Raw genomic sequence first — 18,499 nt, 5'->3', positions numbered from 1 at the left:
CTTTTCCTTTTTCATTGTGTCAGTTGCTTTTTCTAAAGCCTCAAAAAATTCCTCCACTTCTACCTTAGTAGAACCTTCTGTGGAACCATAGGCACAAATAAGTCTCACTGTCCAGTTCCCCATTCTCATATTTGCCCACATTACTCTACTTGAGACTGCCTGCCATTCAAGAAGATTAGCCTCGTATTTTGTGTTGAATACAATGGCTACTCCTTCTTTTCCTTGTCATTGCCTGAATATAACATTTTGTATTTATTGCTCAGAAAGATCTCACCAGTTTTTGTCTTTTTTGTTTCAGTCACACATATTATGTCGATCTGGTACTTATTTAATTCCTCAGCTAGCTCCATTTCTTTGCCGGGCTTCTTATGTTGATAGTACCGATCTTTAACTCTGGTGATGTTGAGTTGGGGTTTGTTTTCGGATTTGTTCCAGTAGCTGTTTGCCCTGGTTCCCTGGCAAAAACAACGAGGGCCTTGTTTAGCCAGGCGATGCCCCAGCTGGCATGAAATTTTGTCATGTCGTACCATCATTTTTAATTTATTTTAACCAAAAAGCATACAATTTGGTCGGCTAAATCCCAAATTGCCATTCCATCCTCGTTCGTTCAGTATCCAAGTAGATACCCAACAGGGTGCACCATTAGAAGGTGAGGATTGGACATTAGGTCAGAAGCCCTGGTCGGTTCTCCGCATTCCTTTAAAGGCTATGTGGAGGTCTCCTCTCAGTTATACAGCTTTGACCCTTAAGCACCCCAAAAAATATACATAAATAATTATACATAAATAATACATAAAAATATACATAAATATATACATAAATAATTTTATTGTTAATAAGTTTAATTCTTGAAATTCACTTGTCTACCTGGAGTTTCACAATCCTGAGTTGTAGATAAGCACTGATCTACATATCTATTAGTTTCTCTTACCATAAATTCCGAGACAGAGGGTGTACTGTATCAGAGGAAGTGGATCTATAGTTGTTCAAAACGATCCATAAAACCTAATTTTGGAAGTTTCTTAAGGGGAGATCACTGCCATAATCCCTCCTCGAGCCTCATACATTTACCCATACAGTGGCAAGTCAAAACACTGCTAGGATCAACTTGTCTCTGTATGGGTTCAGTTGGTGAACTCAATCACCAAAATCCCTACAGCCTCTATAGCCCAGTTAGTATAGGCAAAGCTCTTTGGTCAGAAGGACATGGGTTCGATTCCTACTAATGAGGGTTTTTTTTTCATCCCTCAGAACAGGCAAACTGGCCAGGAGAACACACACAATTGACAGACAAAAATACATTATAATCAGTAGCTTAATGTTGGTTTCAAGATGAAACCAACCAATGTGGTAAAAGTAGTTCACCTTCTCTGTCTATTCCTGAACAGGTACTGCCACATTACTTACTAGATTCCATTTGTTTGAAAATGAATTACTTTGTGAAATTTCTTCCTCGTCAGATGAGAAAATGCTCTGTAAATACAATGTTTAATTGAAATCATCATCTGAATTATTCACTACATCTTCAAAAATTCAAATTTCATCAGATGCAAATTTTTTCTTTTTGACAGTGGCCCAGGAAACTCATAACTAGAACATGTGGATTTCCCACATATGTTTCTAGTTCGTTGGCTTTCACCAGATGAGTTATAGAATTATAGAATATAGAAGGATTTATTTTCAGTTAGGAACAGATAAATTTTTACTCCCCATGCATGCACTGTCCAAAGACTGGAAGCAGCTGTCTCTACATAGTGAACAACACACCTTCCCAAACAGCCACTATACTGCAGATGCAAGAAAAACAAGTAGTTTTATTGTATCACTAAATAAGGTACAGAGACAATTTGCAGTTTGTGTAACATTTGTTAACAAATAGAAACATGTCACCCCCCCCCCCACACACACACAGAAACTATGCTGCAATAGACTCAAGCAAAACTGTTGTAACCCCAAACACAGTATCTAACTAAAATCAATTGTCATGACATTTGTCCAAATTTTTAATTTCATGAAATAAGTGTTTGTTCAATTGCATTTGAAATTTTTGATGTCATTAAGACAGATTACAAGTGCTAACTTCAAATAAAATTCTACTGAAAGAGTTGCAACTAACATACCATATAAACTTTTTGTCAGTGAGCCGGCCCAATGCAGAAGCAGCACAAAAATGGTAATAAGTCCTGTGGGTATGATAAATGTGCAAAACACTTCCTGATGTGAATGAACATCTTAAATAGAATTGACAGTATGAGCAAAGGATAACAGTGCCAGTTTAATATATGTGAAAGTCTAAGATTATGTTCTTTGGGAAGAAAAGAATATAAGCTGTGTACCACAGTGATAGAAATAGACTATGGAAAATTGATGAGACTTGATTTTTGGGACTGATTTTGGACAGGCCACATCTGACTGCTGGAGTTTCATGGGGATGAGGAATGGAGAGAGATGTCTATGGAATGCTTCTCATGAGGACTGATTGATGGTGTGTAGATTGCTCAGTTGACAGAAGTTTCAATGATAGATGGAAAGGAGGAGACATGACAGAAACATATAGTTACTAAAGGATTCTACAGGACTGGTGCAGAAGAAATTTTTCAATGCATGACAAATAGGGAGAAAACAAAGGATCATATTTGGAGAGTGGTGAATGGGCAGAATGAGCCAGAGATGGTTGTGAGTGCTTTGTCAGTGAATAAGTTCAGGGAGGAGTATGATCAGTATTGTGCAAATAGTGGTTAATGTTGCCCTCATCCATTTAGACTTCATGGGGATGCCCAAGTAATAAAAATTAAACCACAGCATATAAATCCAACTTCCTTCACTTTTCACATTTATGTCAAGCACCGAACAAATTTTGTCATCATGCTTATCCATAGGGGCTAGATGTGATAAATCATTTCATGAAATAAATTGTAATGTGTGCTTTTCAGAGAAACCAAAGCTTTGTGTGTGGAGGGGGGGGGGGATCTGTTAGGGCTAAATAAATTACTGATAATTAAAATAGTCTATATTTGGATGGTATATTTAAATTATGAAATGGTATGAATATGTGAACAGACATTAATGAGACATGATTCATGTGAGAATGACAGGTACATTTATATGAGCCAGTCATTCTTACATGGGAGGGGAAGAATACATGTGAATAGAAATACTTTCATTAGAGACAAATGAATTACTAATAATTTGCAATTGTGATGCTATGTATGCGTCCAATAACTTGCTGTGAGGAAAATGCATTCTATGTCATCCTATAATCTCTAGACATGTATGTTCAACATTTAAGATGCATATAATTAAAAAAACTTATGAGTGGGGAGAGAGAGAGAAAAAGGGAAAGAGTTGTATCTGTGAAATATATAAAACTAACTAATAATAAATGGTGCCAGTATTCATTGGTGGTTTAGTAAATGACTGTAGGATCGAGCGGGGAGGGAATATCCCTCAGATCTAAACAGCATGAATTACAAGTGCACTAATGGAGGGACAAAGTGAGCAAAACTGGAATGCTGAGCAAATCATTCTGTACAATTTAGTTGTTCTTGTTATGTGCATTTATTTCTATTTTTTTATATAATTTATATTTCGCTTTTTTGTTTTCTAAGAAGAATTTTATTTTATTCAGTAATGATTGTTACAATCAGATATGCTAATATTTTGTTGGATATTACCAGATCGAGTCCTTTTTTTTTTTTGTAAAACAAAAAACACAAAGAAGAATTCATTTTTATTCACAGATACTTATAAATAAATGTTTAAAGGAATGAAAATGTTCCTGTATTGAAAAACATTCCCTTCCATACAGATACAAATAAAGCATAATAGAAGCTTGAGTGACAACTAGAATGAAAATATATAGTCAAAAAAAGTTCCCTCCCTGCAGGCACTATATTGCACAGATGCAAGCAAAACAAAGTAGATTTTATTATAGTGCTAAATACATAATCTAACTAAATACAATATCCTAACAACCTATTTCAAATTTTCAACTGCATAAATATGTGGTTACCACCGTTCATTATGCAGTCACCATGTGCAAAAACTAACATTTAAGTAAAGCAATTTTCAAAAACAAAGAATCATTAAAACAGTTCACAAAATATGAATTTTAGAAACAATATTTTACAAAAATTAGCAAGGTATATACAGTAAGACCCTGATTAATACCTCCCTATTTAATACTCTTTTGTTATAGCACTCTTTTGCAAATGTTTGGTGAAATGGTAATTCCCTGATTCCTGAACTTACTATCTTCAAGTGATAACATTAAATAACAGTACATAATTCTTGAGTTCAAGTGATAATACAGAATGTACTGTCAGTAATTCAGTGTGCTTGGTCTGAAATACGTGTTCAGTTATTAAATAGAGACGTGTTTGAAGTGGTTGAAAAAAGTTTATTCTTTTATTAGCCATGATGCCTAGAAAAAATAGTGAATGCAAAAATCTTGATCTGAAGATAATATATGAAGAGAATTTAGAACAGTACAGACTTTCTAAAATCTCTTTGTACATTATCTTCAGATCAGAAAATTGCATCTGCCTGAATGAAATCTGTACCTGTCAAAATGAAAATCTTTTTAACCCATGCATGGCACCTACAAGACTCAAATTCTTGGTAAAATTAAGTATATAAAGTTCAGATGAATAGAAATATCCCTTGCTATTAAATATGTTCAAAGAGGGGAAAAAAAAAGAAAAGGAAAAAAAAGGCTGAATTGCTAAAATATCATTTTTCTTTGGTAAAACAAATTTAAAATATAATGCTGAAACTTACTTTACATGTTGTAAGTAAATCAAAGGTAGCTTTTCTTCCCATATTTGCAGCAACTATGACATCATCTTGTTTACAGCTGTTACCAGCTGCAACAGCTTTGGCAGTTGCCAAAGTAACAGGCTTTGTAGTTCGTACCAATTCTTCTGCTGTAGCTCTCCTGTTAGGTGGTTCATTTGATTCAAATGCCTGAAAAAAAATTAAGCATCTGTCACAAAAAAAAATAATTAAGGTTCATGAAACACTAATTTAAAGCACACATTGTATTTTAAAACTGTTTTACAATCATATAGAATGAGTTGACTATACCAGTAATGCACTGCAAGTGGCATCTTCCTTTTGAGTAGAAGTCTATCAGTATTATGGATGATTTTTTCATGTTTACAATAATAAACATGCTAATATTAAGATATAAAAACTTTGTTTAAAGAGACGGTCTTAAAAGCAACACTTGCCATCTTAAAAAAATCCTAATACTGTACCTAGTACCTTAAAATCTTAGTGAAAATATTTGAACCTTCTTTTCTACAGATTTTGATGTCTGCATGTAATGATTATCAGTATTATTTTCCCAGTCATATGAAAAGTAAAAAGCTTATGAAATTTTATTCAAACTATTCAGTATGCATAGAAGAAACTAATCTTCAAACACTGACAATATCAGAAGATCATCATCATCAAATTCCCATGTACCCTCAAGGGGTGTACAGGATATGATAGTACTACATGAAAAAAATTACATCATTACTAACTTCCTATCTACAATTTTCCTCCAAATCAGTGTGTTACTTGTCAAGACTCCAACATTATCAAATCTTATATTTCTATCATCTAAGACACTATGTACCGTATCAATCCACCTATATCTTGGTCTTCCTCTGAGTCATTTTGCTGCCAACCTGGCAGAGAACACTTGTTTTGCTAATCTTTCCTCGCCCATTCTGTTTAAGTGACCATACCACCTGAGATTAGCTCTGCTAACACATTCCTGGATGCTGACAATGTCAAGTTCTTTCCTAATATTCTCGTTTTTAATATGATATTGCCATTGATGGCATCTGTTCACGCCTATAATCTTTCTCAAGACTCTCATATTTGCGGTCTCTAGTCTTTGGTCAAGTGTTTTACTTCTGACCCAGCAGTCAGATCCATAAGATTAAAACTGGTTTGAACACCATCTTGTATACAGCTAATTTAGTGTTCCGACTAATTTCTCTCTTATTCCATATGAATTTATTCAATTGACTTCCCACCATACCAGCTTTGCTGATTCTGTTGTCTATTTCTATATTTAATTTACCATCTTCACTAAAAATCATGCCTAAGTAGCTGAAATGTTTTACTTGTTCCACAGGTTCTCCATTCACAACACAGTTGACATTTTCAATGATTCTGCCTATTTTCATCATCTTTGTCTTTTTATTGCTGACCTTCATACCATATCTATTACAACAGCTATTCAATTTAGTCAGAGAATCTTGCAGACTTGTGGCAGATTTATTTAGAAGTATAAAATCATCTGCATAAAGCAAAGAGCTGACATTAACATCTCCAATTTTGATATCATGTTTAATACCACTTTTTTTCATAATGTGATCCATATAGATAATGAATAACAGAGGGGATAATGTACATCCTTGTCTCACACCAGATTTAACATTAAACCATCTTCCTGTACTTCCTTCAATTCTAACTGCTGACTTACAACTCAAATAAAGACTAAGTAGTGCCTGATATAATGCCCCATTGACACCATATAACTGTAGCGTATTGAATAGCTTCTCTCTTGGCACCTTGTCATATGCTTTTTCCAAATCGACAAAAGTTAAATACAGATCTCTGTTATATTCCCATGCTTTCTCGACTATTTGTCGTAAAGTGAAGATCTGATCCTGACAGCCTCTATTTGGCCTGAATCCAGTTTGTTCTTCACCAAGCTTTTCGTCCACAATTCTTCTCAACTGTTTCTCAAGTATACTTGCATAGATCTTGCCAGGAACACTCAATAGGAAAATACTTCTGTAATTTTCACATTCAGTTTTATTTCCCTTTTTATATATGGGTACTATGAGAGCTCTACTCCAATCGTTGGGAATTCGTCCCTCTGTCCAGGCTTTCTGAACTATGCAGTGCAGCCACTGTAAGACTTTTATACCACCATACTACAGCATTTCTGGTCGAATATCATCTACTCCTGCTGCCTTTCCACATTTCAAGCCTTTGATGGCTTTTTCTACTTCACGTATGGATATGTATTCCTGACTGCATGCCTGGTCAGTGTTTTTTACCACTGTGCTGTCATCACTGCTTGTTTCATTTAGCAGTTTTTCAAAGTAATTACTCCATACTTCAAGGATATCTTTTTCTCACATTTTCATGTCACCTTTATCATCTCTAACTCCTTTTACAGCACTTTTTCCTCCATTCCTAAGCTTCTTCAACAACCTCCAGAATATTTTGCCACCTTCTTGATATTTATTTTCTATATTGCCAAAGTCTTCCCATGACTTTTGTTTAGCTAGTTTTACACAGTGTTTAGCATTCTTGCATTTGTCTCTATATTCTCTAAGAGCACAAGCTGACTTATTTGACAGGAACTTTTGATATGCTTTCTTCTTTTCCTTCACTGCCTCTTTAACTTCCTGTGTCCACTAGGGAGTTCTGATTTTTTTTATCCTTGCAGACAACCTCACCACATGCCTCTCTGGCAGAATCAATCAATGTTTTCTACAGAGTTTGCCACTGAATCTCCAAGGTTTGATTCCTGTTATCAAAACTCTTTCATTTTTTCTTCAATAATCTTTGTGTATTTTCGTCAACAGTTCACATCTGAGAGCCTCAACTTTTATTTGCTTTAAAACTTTCTTACATGTTATTCTTTTCAATATGAAATTCAATTTTATCCTGCTCAAGACTAAATAGTGATCACTTCCAATTTCAAATCCTCTGTACACTCTGGTGTCATCCACCAGGGAGAAAACATCACTATCAACAATAACATAGTCAATGAGACTTTTCTGATTCCTAGCCTCTTCTCTCCATGTGAATTTGTGCACATTTTTATGTTGGAACATTGTGTTAATAATAACCAGTCCATGTCCTAAGCAGAAATCCAACAGATATTTGCCATTATTATTAGCTTTGCTCTTTTCTCCAAATTTTCCCAAAATATTTTTGTATGTCTCACAATCATTTCCTACTCTGCTATTTAGATCCCCAACAAGGACCAACTTTTCCTTTTTCATTGTGTCAGTTGCTTTTTCTAAAGCCTCAAAAAATTCCTACACTTCTACCTTAGTAGAACCTTCTGTGGGACCATAGGCACAGATAAGTCTCATAGTCCAGTTCCCCATTCTCATATTTGCCCACATCACTCTATTTGAGACTGCCTGCCATTCAAGAAGATTAGCCTTGTATTTTGTGTTGAATACTATGGCTACTCCTTCTTTTCCTTGATATTCATTGCCTGAATATTATATTTTGTATTTATTGCTCAGAAAGATCCCACCAGTTTTTGTCTTTTTTGTTTCAGTCACCCCTATTATGTCAATGTGCTACTTATTTAATTCCTCAGCTAGCTGCATTTCTTTGCCATTCAGGCTTCTTACGTTGATAGTACCGATCTTTAACTCTGGTGATATTGAGTTACGGTTTGTTTTCAAATTTGTTCCAGTAGCTGACCTTTCGCTGTTCGCCCTGGCGAAAACAACGGGGGCCTTGTTTAACCGGGCGACACCCCAGCCGGCATGAAATTTTGTCATGTTGTACCATCATTTTTTATTTTGGTATTAAATTTCTTCTGATATTAAATATCAGAAGATTGGCTACAACATAATAATAATGCTAATAGGAGAATATACTTTGGAAAACAAGTCTATATTACACAGACCATTTGAACATTATAAATAATGAAGATCAGATAAAGGCAGATGAACTGTGACCTTGTTATAATTGATGTGTGACTACTAAAGAACTTCTTTAAAGCTTAGGTGTTCAGTAGGATAGCATACTAGAAAATTTGTTGTAAATGAATACCACAGTGATTCATGGCACAAGATTTGCTTAGATCTTTAATATATAGTGCAAGCAGCTCTCCTTGAAAGTATAAATCACTTTATGCTCGCTCACACACACACACACACACACACACACACACACACACACACACACACACACACACACACACACACACACCTTCTACATGATAACATTAGACTGCATACTGTTCACCAAGGCTCAATGTCTGTTTGGGAAATCATATAAAAACCCCAATTAAAAGAATCACCTACACATACATTTAAACACTGATACATTTCCCCAAAATGATTATGTATTTAAGTTGCATGTAAAAATGTATCCAGAATCAGGCTGATAAACGAAACAATGAGTGAGGCAACTGATTTCTAATTTTTTATACAAATTTTAAATAATAAATAAATATTTTTTGTTTTATTAAAAAAACTTTTTACTTTTTTTCAGCTCTCCTTTCATTTGATGTTAAGTTAGACTATGTTGAAATAGATATTAGAACATCACTTTATTTCAGAGAAATCTGAGGCACACAACTCCAAATCTGTGGGCCTTTCTTTGAGTCCTGATCATGCTTTCCATTCTTCTAGTTATACTCTTCACCAATCTGTGATAACAAAAAATATAAGCAGGTATTTGGGAATTTTTCTTCTTTCAAAATGACCATCAGTCTATACAGTATTGTTGAATGCAATAGTCTGGCCTACAATGAGCATTCTAACTTATCCCAAAGGTGATCTATTGGGACTCTGTGCAAGCTACTCAAGTTTTTCCACATCATTTCCCTCAAACCAAATTCAGCAGAACTTAGAGTATGATACAGTTTACAGCCATTTTGAAAGAAACATAGCCGTATTGTGTAAAACTGCCGCCATGTTGGAAGTGGTGAATTATCCAGAAGTTGCACATATCCTTCAATTCATTGTTTCAGACACTACTGCTACCAAAGGTCCAAGTCTAGACCAGAAGAAACAGCTCCCTTCTCAAACAAACAAAATTCACACTTGGAATGATACTCTCGGCATAAGGGAGGAGAGTGAATTTTCCAGGCATCCACCACCCACGGCTATATCAGAAAAAAAGGCAGAATATGAGTCATTCTATATCATGGACTTCTAATACTCCATGCATCATCCACATACTTTATGGATAGACACTCTTTATACATACTTCATATTTAAGAATTTTATCATATCACAAGCAAACAAAAGAATGAATGTGGAAGAATACCTTTATTGAATGCAGATGGTACTCTGGTGTCAGAAGCTATGAGATTGTTCAATTAATGAGTGCTCACTTTGCTAAGATATATCAACTAGGTATATGGAACATTGTGCACAGTGCTACTGCTACATTGGATGAAAAGTTAGAAGTGCATGAAAATGAAGTTGACGAGCTGTTGCATAAGTTGGATAAGAATTTGTCAATAGGGACAGATGCTAATCAGCATGTCTGCTAAAAGAATGTTCAGCCAAATTGGCTAGGCCTTTTACATGTCTGTATAACTTGAGTCTCAGCTCAGGAATGATACAACAGGAATGAAAGTAACGTATGATAGTTCCATTGTACAAGGGTAGTGCAAAAACTGATTTGTCTAACTACCGACTTATCAGTATCTCTGGTGTGGTAGTGAAAACTTGAGAGAAGTTGGTAAGAACTTGCATACAGAAATGAGTAGACAAACAAGTTATACTCTGAAAGGAGTAGCATGGGTTTACTACAGGAAGGTCATGTTTTAGCAATTTGCTCATATTTTATAACAATGTTACAGCCAAGTTGGATAAAGGGAATGGATACACTGATAATGTTTTTGTTAAGGCATTTTGTTTTGCTGATTTTGCTAAGGCATTTGATAGGATACCACACATAAGGCTGTTACATAAGCTGGAGAATATGGTATTGGAATATAAACTCTTGACTTCGATCAGTGGATGGTTGACAGACAGATATCAAAAAGTGGTATATGGTAGGTGAATCTGTCAGATTTAAGGTGACCAGTGGTGTACCTCAGGATAGAGTCCTTGAACCTTTAATTTACGGTTATACTATAAATTAAAGATGTCAAGAAATTAAGCAAAGAAAGTTGGCACCTGAAGTAACTTCAGGACTGGGCAACTTGTATATAAAAGCTAATGACTTCATATCTGGTATATCACTTCACTGCATCTCCTAAGGGTAAGTATTCATGGCAATAAATCTGAGTACTCAGGGTCAGTTAAAAAATTGCCTATTCTGAGGGACGAAAAACCAAAGTTTCCAGGAGAAAAATCTCTACCACCATATGACACTAACTCACCATTTCACTGAAATGACCTGATAAAGGTTCCTCAAGTCATAAACAGGATGTGAACCAAGGTCTTTCCAACCAAAGGGCTCAACTATACCAACTGAGCTATGGAGGCTCAAACTGGAGAATAGGTAATTGAAATATAACCCTATTGCTTGGATAAGTGTGTGGTTGACAGGCAGTTATTAGAAAGTAGTGTTATAAATTATATATATAAAATTGATAAACATAGAAAAAAAAATTATGATCACACCCACAGTACAATCCACCAGATTTAAGGTGACCAGTGGGAGTACATCACGGATTAGCCCTTGGACATTGTTGTTCAATCAAAGCTACATTCAAGATATCATGAAGGAATTTACAGGAGGTGTTCCACAATCTGCTGATGATGCAAGATAAACAGGGTAATCAGGAATGTTACTGATATACAGCACTTACAAAATGGTTTGAATAAGCTGGAACTGTGGACAAATGCTAATGACTATCAATTCATTGTTAGTAAGTGTGTTATGCACTTAAACATGATGAGATTTCCAACAGCATATTATGATGGTGGGATTATACTATGAGGAGATGAGACCTGGAATTATTATTATGTGCCACCTTCAGGGAGTCCGAAGACTCATCAAGGGAGAGTGTGCCAACAGCATCGAACAATTGATTCCCTTCCAACTACTAACCATGCTCAAACTTGCTTAACTTTTTGCGTGAGCCATTAGTAGCAGAGGCTCTACCAATTGACCAACCTTTGCTGGCATTATGTTGGATAGAAATTTGAAGATGAAGGACCACATAACAAAAATTGCAAATATATTTGCAGGATAATTGTAATGTTGAAACAAACATTGATGTATAAGGAATAAGAAAGTTATTCTGCCGCTTTACCTCGGTATTCCCAAAATGAAGTTTTACTAATTAAAAATCTGTGATATTAGGAAGAGTATTAATTTGAGATAACTGGATATTTTAGAAGGTAGGGATGATATATAGTATAGAACTTGATGAATGAACCAAAAATAGCAAAAGATTTAGAAAAAATGTTGCAAGCAAAGACCAATAAATGAACACAGAAATATATATCAAGTAACAGAAATAAAATATGAATAAAACCAATTAAAAAAATAATGAATCAAACAAAAAAATTATGGATTTTACAATTGGATTTTTATTGGATTCATCATCAGATTTTAGACAAAGAAAACTACATATGAGCTTGCTGTTGTTCACGAAATAATGAAGTATTAAGCAAAGTTTGGTTGGTTCAAGAGTAATGGGAAGTAAATCATCTTATTTAACAGTCAAGAGCACATCTGTTCCTCAGTCAATATAGCCTTCGTCTATGCTGACTGAGGAACCTAGGTCTTTCCAACCCTTTGGTTGGAAAGACCTCGGTTCAATTTCTGTTCCCTGTCCATGAAGTGAGGAGCCTTTATCTGGTCTCTTGAAATTAAAAGTGAGTTAGCCAGTCTCATACAATGGTAGAGGGTTTTTTGACCTAGAAACTCGGGTTTTTCATCTCTCAGAACAGGCAAACCGGCCCTGTGAACACACATCTACAGACATAAGACACTCCTGGAATAAGGATTAACCAACCTATTCGGTAGGATTTTAGTCTCAAATGCCTACACGGAGAAGTGGAAGGGTCTATGTGTGTGAGCATAAAATCATCATTATCAATAGTCATGAAGGTGAGATTAGAGAATTTTTGCTGTTCACTGCATACTGAGCAATGCAATTTCATTTTCTTGGAAATCAATAATGGGGAACCTTAAATCTAGCATATTCAATTATCTGCTCATCCAAGTCAATACTTTATATTCCATTCCCATATTCTCCAGTTTATGCAACAGCCTTTCATGTGGCATTCAATCAAATACCTTACCAAAGTCCAGCAGCATCACAGTGCAGCCATTCTCTTTATCCAACTTAGCCATAATTTAGTAAACCATAATGTTCCTCACATAGTATAGATTATCTGTGAACCCATTTCTGTATATGAGTTCTTCAGATTCTCTAAAATCTTCACCACTGCAGAGATAATGATAGGTCAGTAGTTAGTCTATCGAATGCCTCTGCACCATCCTTAGAACTATAATACATCTTTCCATTACTGTGGTATCTTTCGTGAGCTATGATTCAAGTTATATTCCTTGAGATAAACACATCAAGGGCCTAAGCCAATTTGGCTGAACATCCCTTCAGCATCATTCTCATGTACTAGCTCTTCATCCAAAGGAGTGGTAGAACTGTGCACAGTATAATCTAGATGATGATAAGGTGATTTACAAGAAATTAACTATATCTTCTCAACTTCTTAACTCGATGGAATCTCACTCCAAAAGACATCAAAGCAATTTATTATTCAGACAACAGTATGATCACACTATGAAAGCAAGTCATAATTAATGGATAATCAACTTGTAGATTAGATACCACTGTTTCCTGGAGTCCAATAATCTGTTTGTTACAGTTTTATTTGAAAGTAAAATTGGGGAAAAACATTTGCTGAAACTCTATAAACATGATTTGTTATTCATTGTAACAGAATATTCCTTCCATTCTGGCAGAATGGAACGAATATTCTGTATTTGATTCTAAAGAATGTATTCATTTGGATTTTTTATTTTTTCATCTTACTATATTCTAGAATTAATGTATATCATTACTTACTCTAATCTCTTGTCCAACAGCCTCAATAGTTGATTCAAGAGCATGGCTACCACGAAATCTTTCATCTCCTACAGCTTGAACAGTTCTTAACAGGGAGGTAACATTAATTACCATAGTCTAAAAGGCAAGAAAAGTGAGACAACTAAATGTGGTAGTCAGAAATACATCTGTGTGCTTGCTGGTCCTGACGCTGTTCACAATTTTGATGTAAGAACAATCCAAGTAATAGCAAAAGTTAATTAACAAACCATTGCACTAACAAAAACACATTTATTATGGATATGAGATTTTGGTTCAGTAGTGAGCTACACGCTCAGGCCAGCAAGCACTTGAAAAGATCCATTTGTTAATAAACATGCAACAATTTATACAACATGCAGAGAAAACTGGTTATTTAATTCATATACTGAAAAAATTATCTTAGCATCAGTAGTGTTATATTTTACCAATATCTCTTTGCATTGTTATTTATTTAATAAAATTAATATACAAGTTTAATATACAAATAAAACAAAATTCTCTATTCTTTCTCAACTGTTTTCAAAATGCATGTCTTTAAACAAATAGAGTGCCATAAAATAAAAGAAAAACATTCAGGTTAAATATAAAGAAAACAAAGGGTGGTTTTAAAAACTCATTATTACAGCATGTACAATTTTACACAGTATTAAACTACAAAAGGAAGAGCATGCCAAATACCCAGAGGTTAATCATGCAAAATGTTACATCAAAAAATATTTTAAGGCAGAAGTCTGACAACTTGTATATATCTGGCACATCTTTAAAATTAAACTGGTATGCAAGAAATCAAATTAACATCAACTGTTTTATTTTTATTCAGCAGCAGAAAGGTTTACAAAAAAAGCTTAAGAGAGTGGTATTTTTATTTACACATTCTAATGAATTTCAGCAAGTTCTACAAACTCCTGCATATTAAAAACAATACTGAAAAAAGATTTAAATAAATAACACAAAAATTTTAATAAAAGTAAATACTAACACAAAATTTATTTCTTGTTCACATGTATACAACATTTCTTAAAGCTTTAATAATTTACTTTACAATAACCAGTATGGAAAATAAAAAATGGAGAAAACAAGTTACTTACACAAATTCTTGTTTATATTCAGCAATGAATTGGAAAGAAGGAAAAATGAAATAAATTTACGTTTTTTTTTTAAATATGAATATGACAGATATGAGTACATGGAAAGTTTTAGAATAAACACTTATATTAATTTTTAAACATCATATTTATTTAATATACATTCCCAAGAACTGCTTAATTTTCATGAATTATGTGTTACTTTTTGAATAGCAAATCACAACACCATAAGATAAAAAAATAAAGTATGAATTTATGAAGTTTGCTGATAAATAGTCAGTAGATGTTACTGAATTCAAACGAACAACCTTGAAACACAAAGGATTTCAGAAACACGAGGCACTACAACCAAGTATATAATGAAAACAATTAAAAATTTTAACTGAAAAAAAAAAGGAACTTTTTCATTAAGTCCCAAGAGAGGAGGAGTCTTGACTGTAAAGCTGAAGATAGTGCTAGAATTACCATCTCCAGAAATTGTGCAAGTCAATGCAATCAGTACTTATTGAGATAAGAAAAATGTTTCACTCCTGCTTTCATAAGTATTTTTCCAGATTTATAACAACATATATGTAGTAATAATGTCTTCTTTCATCTGACCATGTGATGGGTAGCTAAAGCCATATTCTTTCTTAAAAAAAGCTATTAATCTCAACATATACTCAAAATTTGCTAATGTAATTCTAAGGCAAGAACTTCTAAATCTACTTCCAGAGGGAGCCTACTGAGACCTCAGCTTGCATTTCTTTTCATTATAGTTTGAAATGTTCCACAAGAGAATGCTGTTTTATATGTGTGCAAGCTATATTATAGCTTACACACACTTTTTCCATATCAACTCCATAAACAAGAAATCCCAAGACCTATGACATGACAGTGCCACGTGTATGGTAAGTGAGAGATGGAAGAGAGGAATGCATTGATGTACTTTTTGAAAACCTGAAGGTTGTAGTCACTGGGGAAGACTGTTCTAAAGAGAAGAGATGTAGGAAATGAAGGTAAAGAATGAGATGTTTGTTCGATGAGTCTGGAGTCGAACTGTAAATGGGTACTGACTAGCAGCCACGTGTGTTCGTACATGAGTACAGGAAAGTGGAGGGATTGTAGCGGCCATTAACCATTATGATGTGGTTCATTTGAATTCAGTAAAATATTAGCAAGCTCAGTAAATTCACAATTTATTTTGTTAAAATATGGTATTCTGAGTTAATATCATCGAATATGTTGATAATCATTCGTGCTACTTTTACTTCAAATTTTGATACACATCTTAAATATTAAGCAATTCTCATGAATTTAAAGATTTAAATTTAAAAATTCAAAGAAAATTCACAATATACAACATTTTTAAAAGCAAACTATGGGAATTGATAATGTAATTTTATTGAAATACCATAAAGGAAATTATGAAAAAAATAAAAATAAATAAAGTATCTATTACTGGCATTCCAGCATCCAAAATCCTTCAATATAAAATATTTAGGCACAAAATGGTGTGAAGGTGTATATATACAAAAAACCAGTTTAATTACTAATTATTATTTACACAAACCAACATTTTACCAATGGTGATGGTGATATTATCAACAGTGCAAGCTAAACATGATGTCTAGTAAGTTATCTGACTCTTGATTTGCATGATATCATCTATACTGTGGCAATGCTAACTTGAGCTATACTATATTTATTAACATTTAATAATCCATGTTTTAAGTTTTAAAACATGGATTATTAACTATAATCCATAATTCATGTAGGTGAAATTTAATCATTTCAATAAATATTACTGGATGAAGCAATATTTTTTAGCTGTCTCAATATTTCTGCCTTAACAAAGCCTTTTTTAATTTAAAATTTTTAATCTGTCTTATGGAGTACAGTATTCCACATCAACCATCTGAAGTGTAATATGGTCTAATGCAACACTAAAGTGAACACTGTTTCAATGCAACACTAATGTTCATTCACATTAGTGTTGCATTGGACAGATGACATCACATTCAGGAAGAGGTAAAATATACAAGAAAGTTTGTGCACTTGGATTAGTGTATATGCAAGTACCTTTTTGAGAATGCCAACATTAATGTTGCTGAAATGTTAGTTCATGTATATATTAACTAGTGTTTACATATTTTATCAATTATGTACATATTTTATCATGAAATATTTCTCAATATAAGCACATCTCAACCATGCTCCATTTAAAATGTTTGATCAAAAAATAAATAAAAAATTGTTAAATTCTTGAATAAATAATTTTCTCCTCTTCTAGGGAGGAGGGAGGAACTTAATTTGTAAATTTAGAAAATTCTCAGTCTAACTATGAAGGATTTTTCTTTAGAGAAATATATTGTAGTGGTATTCTCTGCTCTGTAGAAAGATATTTTTCTGCATGAAATATTACTCCTTAGTCCTAAATATATAGCCTCAAATTACCTTTAGCATGATTTTCAATGGAAAGAGGTAAAAAAAAAAAAATTCAGTGCAGACAAAGTGGAAGCAGAATGGTATATTTCAAAACAGCAGATATATTCACATGGTTGACTGTAATTAAATTTAATAAAGAGAAAAGAAAATAACCAATCATACTATTACATGCAAGCAGAAGAATTTAGCAAATCATAATTGCTATGCTTACTATTTTGCATTTGCTTGGAACTATTTTTAGGATACTTTTATTTATTTTCTTTTTTTTTTCTTTATTTTTAGTTTTCCTAATTACTGAAATTCTTTAATAATATAGGTTGTAGTAAAATATAGTAAAATAGCAGTTTTGTAAGAAGACAGGCCAAAATGCTGTAATCAACTTTGTAATATATTAAAATATCTGGAAATCTTGATATATCATCCTGACAACAATTACATTATCAAATAATTTAAGTAGTGTAAGCAATAAACTCTTCATTTGTTGCAGAATAATAATATTATGGAATGTTAATTTTTTTTAATTTAACCACACATCATCATCATCATGCATTTATTATCACTACTCATCTCAATAGTGTTCCCATGCATTATATTTTGACTCTAACATTTCTAGATTACACATGCTTCTGATTATGAATGTAACCTGATATGTAACTTGATAAGTACTCTCCAAATATTTAAAGTAAGTGCTTTACTAATCAGCTAAAGGCAACAATACATCTTTTTTAAAAGATTTTTCACAAAATTTTTTTTATATTTATTATTTATATTCTAATAAGAATATTAAAATTTAAAAACTCACTTATCATGTGTAAATAATTTTTACAACTTGATTTATAAATCCTTCCAAATGAATCTTACATTTTACACTGGCAGAATAAAAATTATACAGTTATGATCTATATCACAGGCAATAAAAAAAGCACTTGATATTATAATGCTGCTGCTGCTAAAGTCATTAATTATGAAGAAACTCCATTAAATTTCTTCTGTGAAGACCTTGACACCTTTGAAAATTACAAAACCCATTACACTGTTTCAACCATGAACAGGTAACTGAGTACTTTCTAATTCTTCAATAGTTTCTGATTTTTCAACAGACAGCAACCGGATCAACTCCTCCTCTTGATCTGAAGCAAGCCACTCGTTGTCAGAAGTATAACTGTCATATACTTGCACCTAGTGACAGAGAACAGAGTTG

General features: G+C 33.5%; 1 protein-coding gene across 1 annotated transcript in view; it reads right to left on the bottom strand.

The window, feature by feature from the left end:
- The window catches only part of rhea (Talin_middle and talin-RS domain-containing protein rhea), a 709,058-nt gene that overhangs the window by 71,220 nt on the left and 619,339 nt on the right, over positions 1-18,499 (bottom strand). The window contains exons 52-53 of the mRNA XM_090405775.1: positions 13,766-13,882; positions 4,780-4,965 (exon numbers count right to left, since the gene is read on the bottom strand). Coding sequence (XP_090261901.1) covers positions 4,780-4,965; positions 13,766-13,882 — 303 coding nt within the window. The remainder of the gene's footprint in view (positions 1-4,779; positions 4,966-13,765; positions 13,883-18,499) is intronic.

The sequence above is a fragment of the Typopeltis vanoorti genome, chromosome 15 (assembly GCF_054136105.1).
Source record: "Typopeltis vanoorti isolate ZY-2024b chromosome 15, IOZ_Tvanoo_1.0, whole genome shotgun sequence".
Taxonomy (NCBI): Eukaryota; Metazoa; Arthropoda; class Arachnida; order Uropygi; family Thelyphonidae; genus Typopeltis; species Typopeltis vanoorti.
The sequence above is the reverse complement of the archived record's forward strand: the minus strand, read 5'-3'. Positions and strand labels throughout refer to the sequence as shown.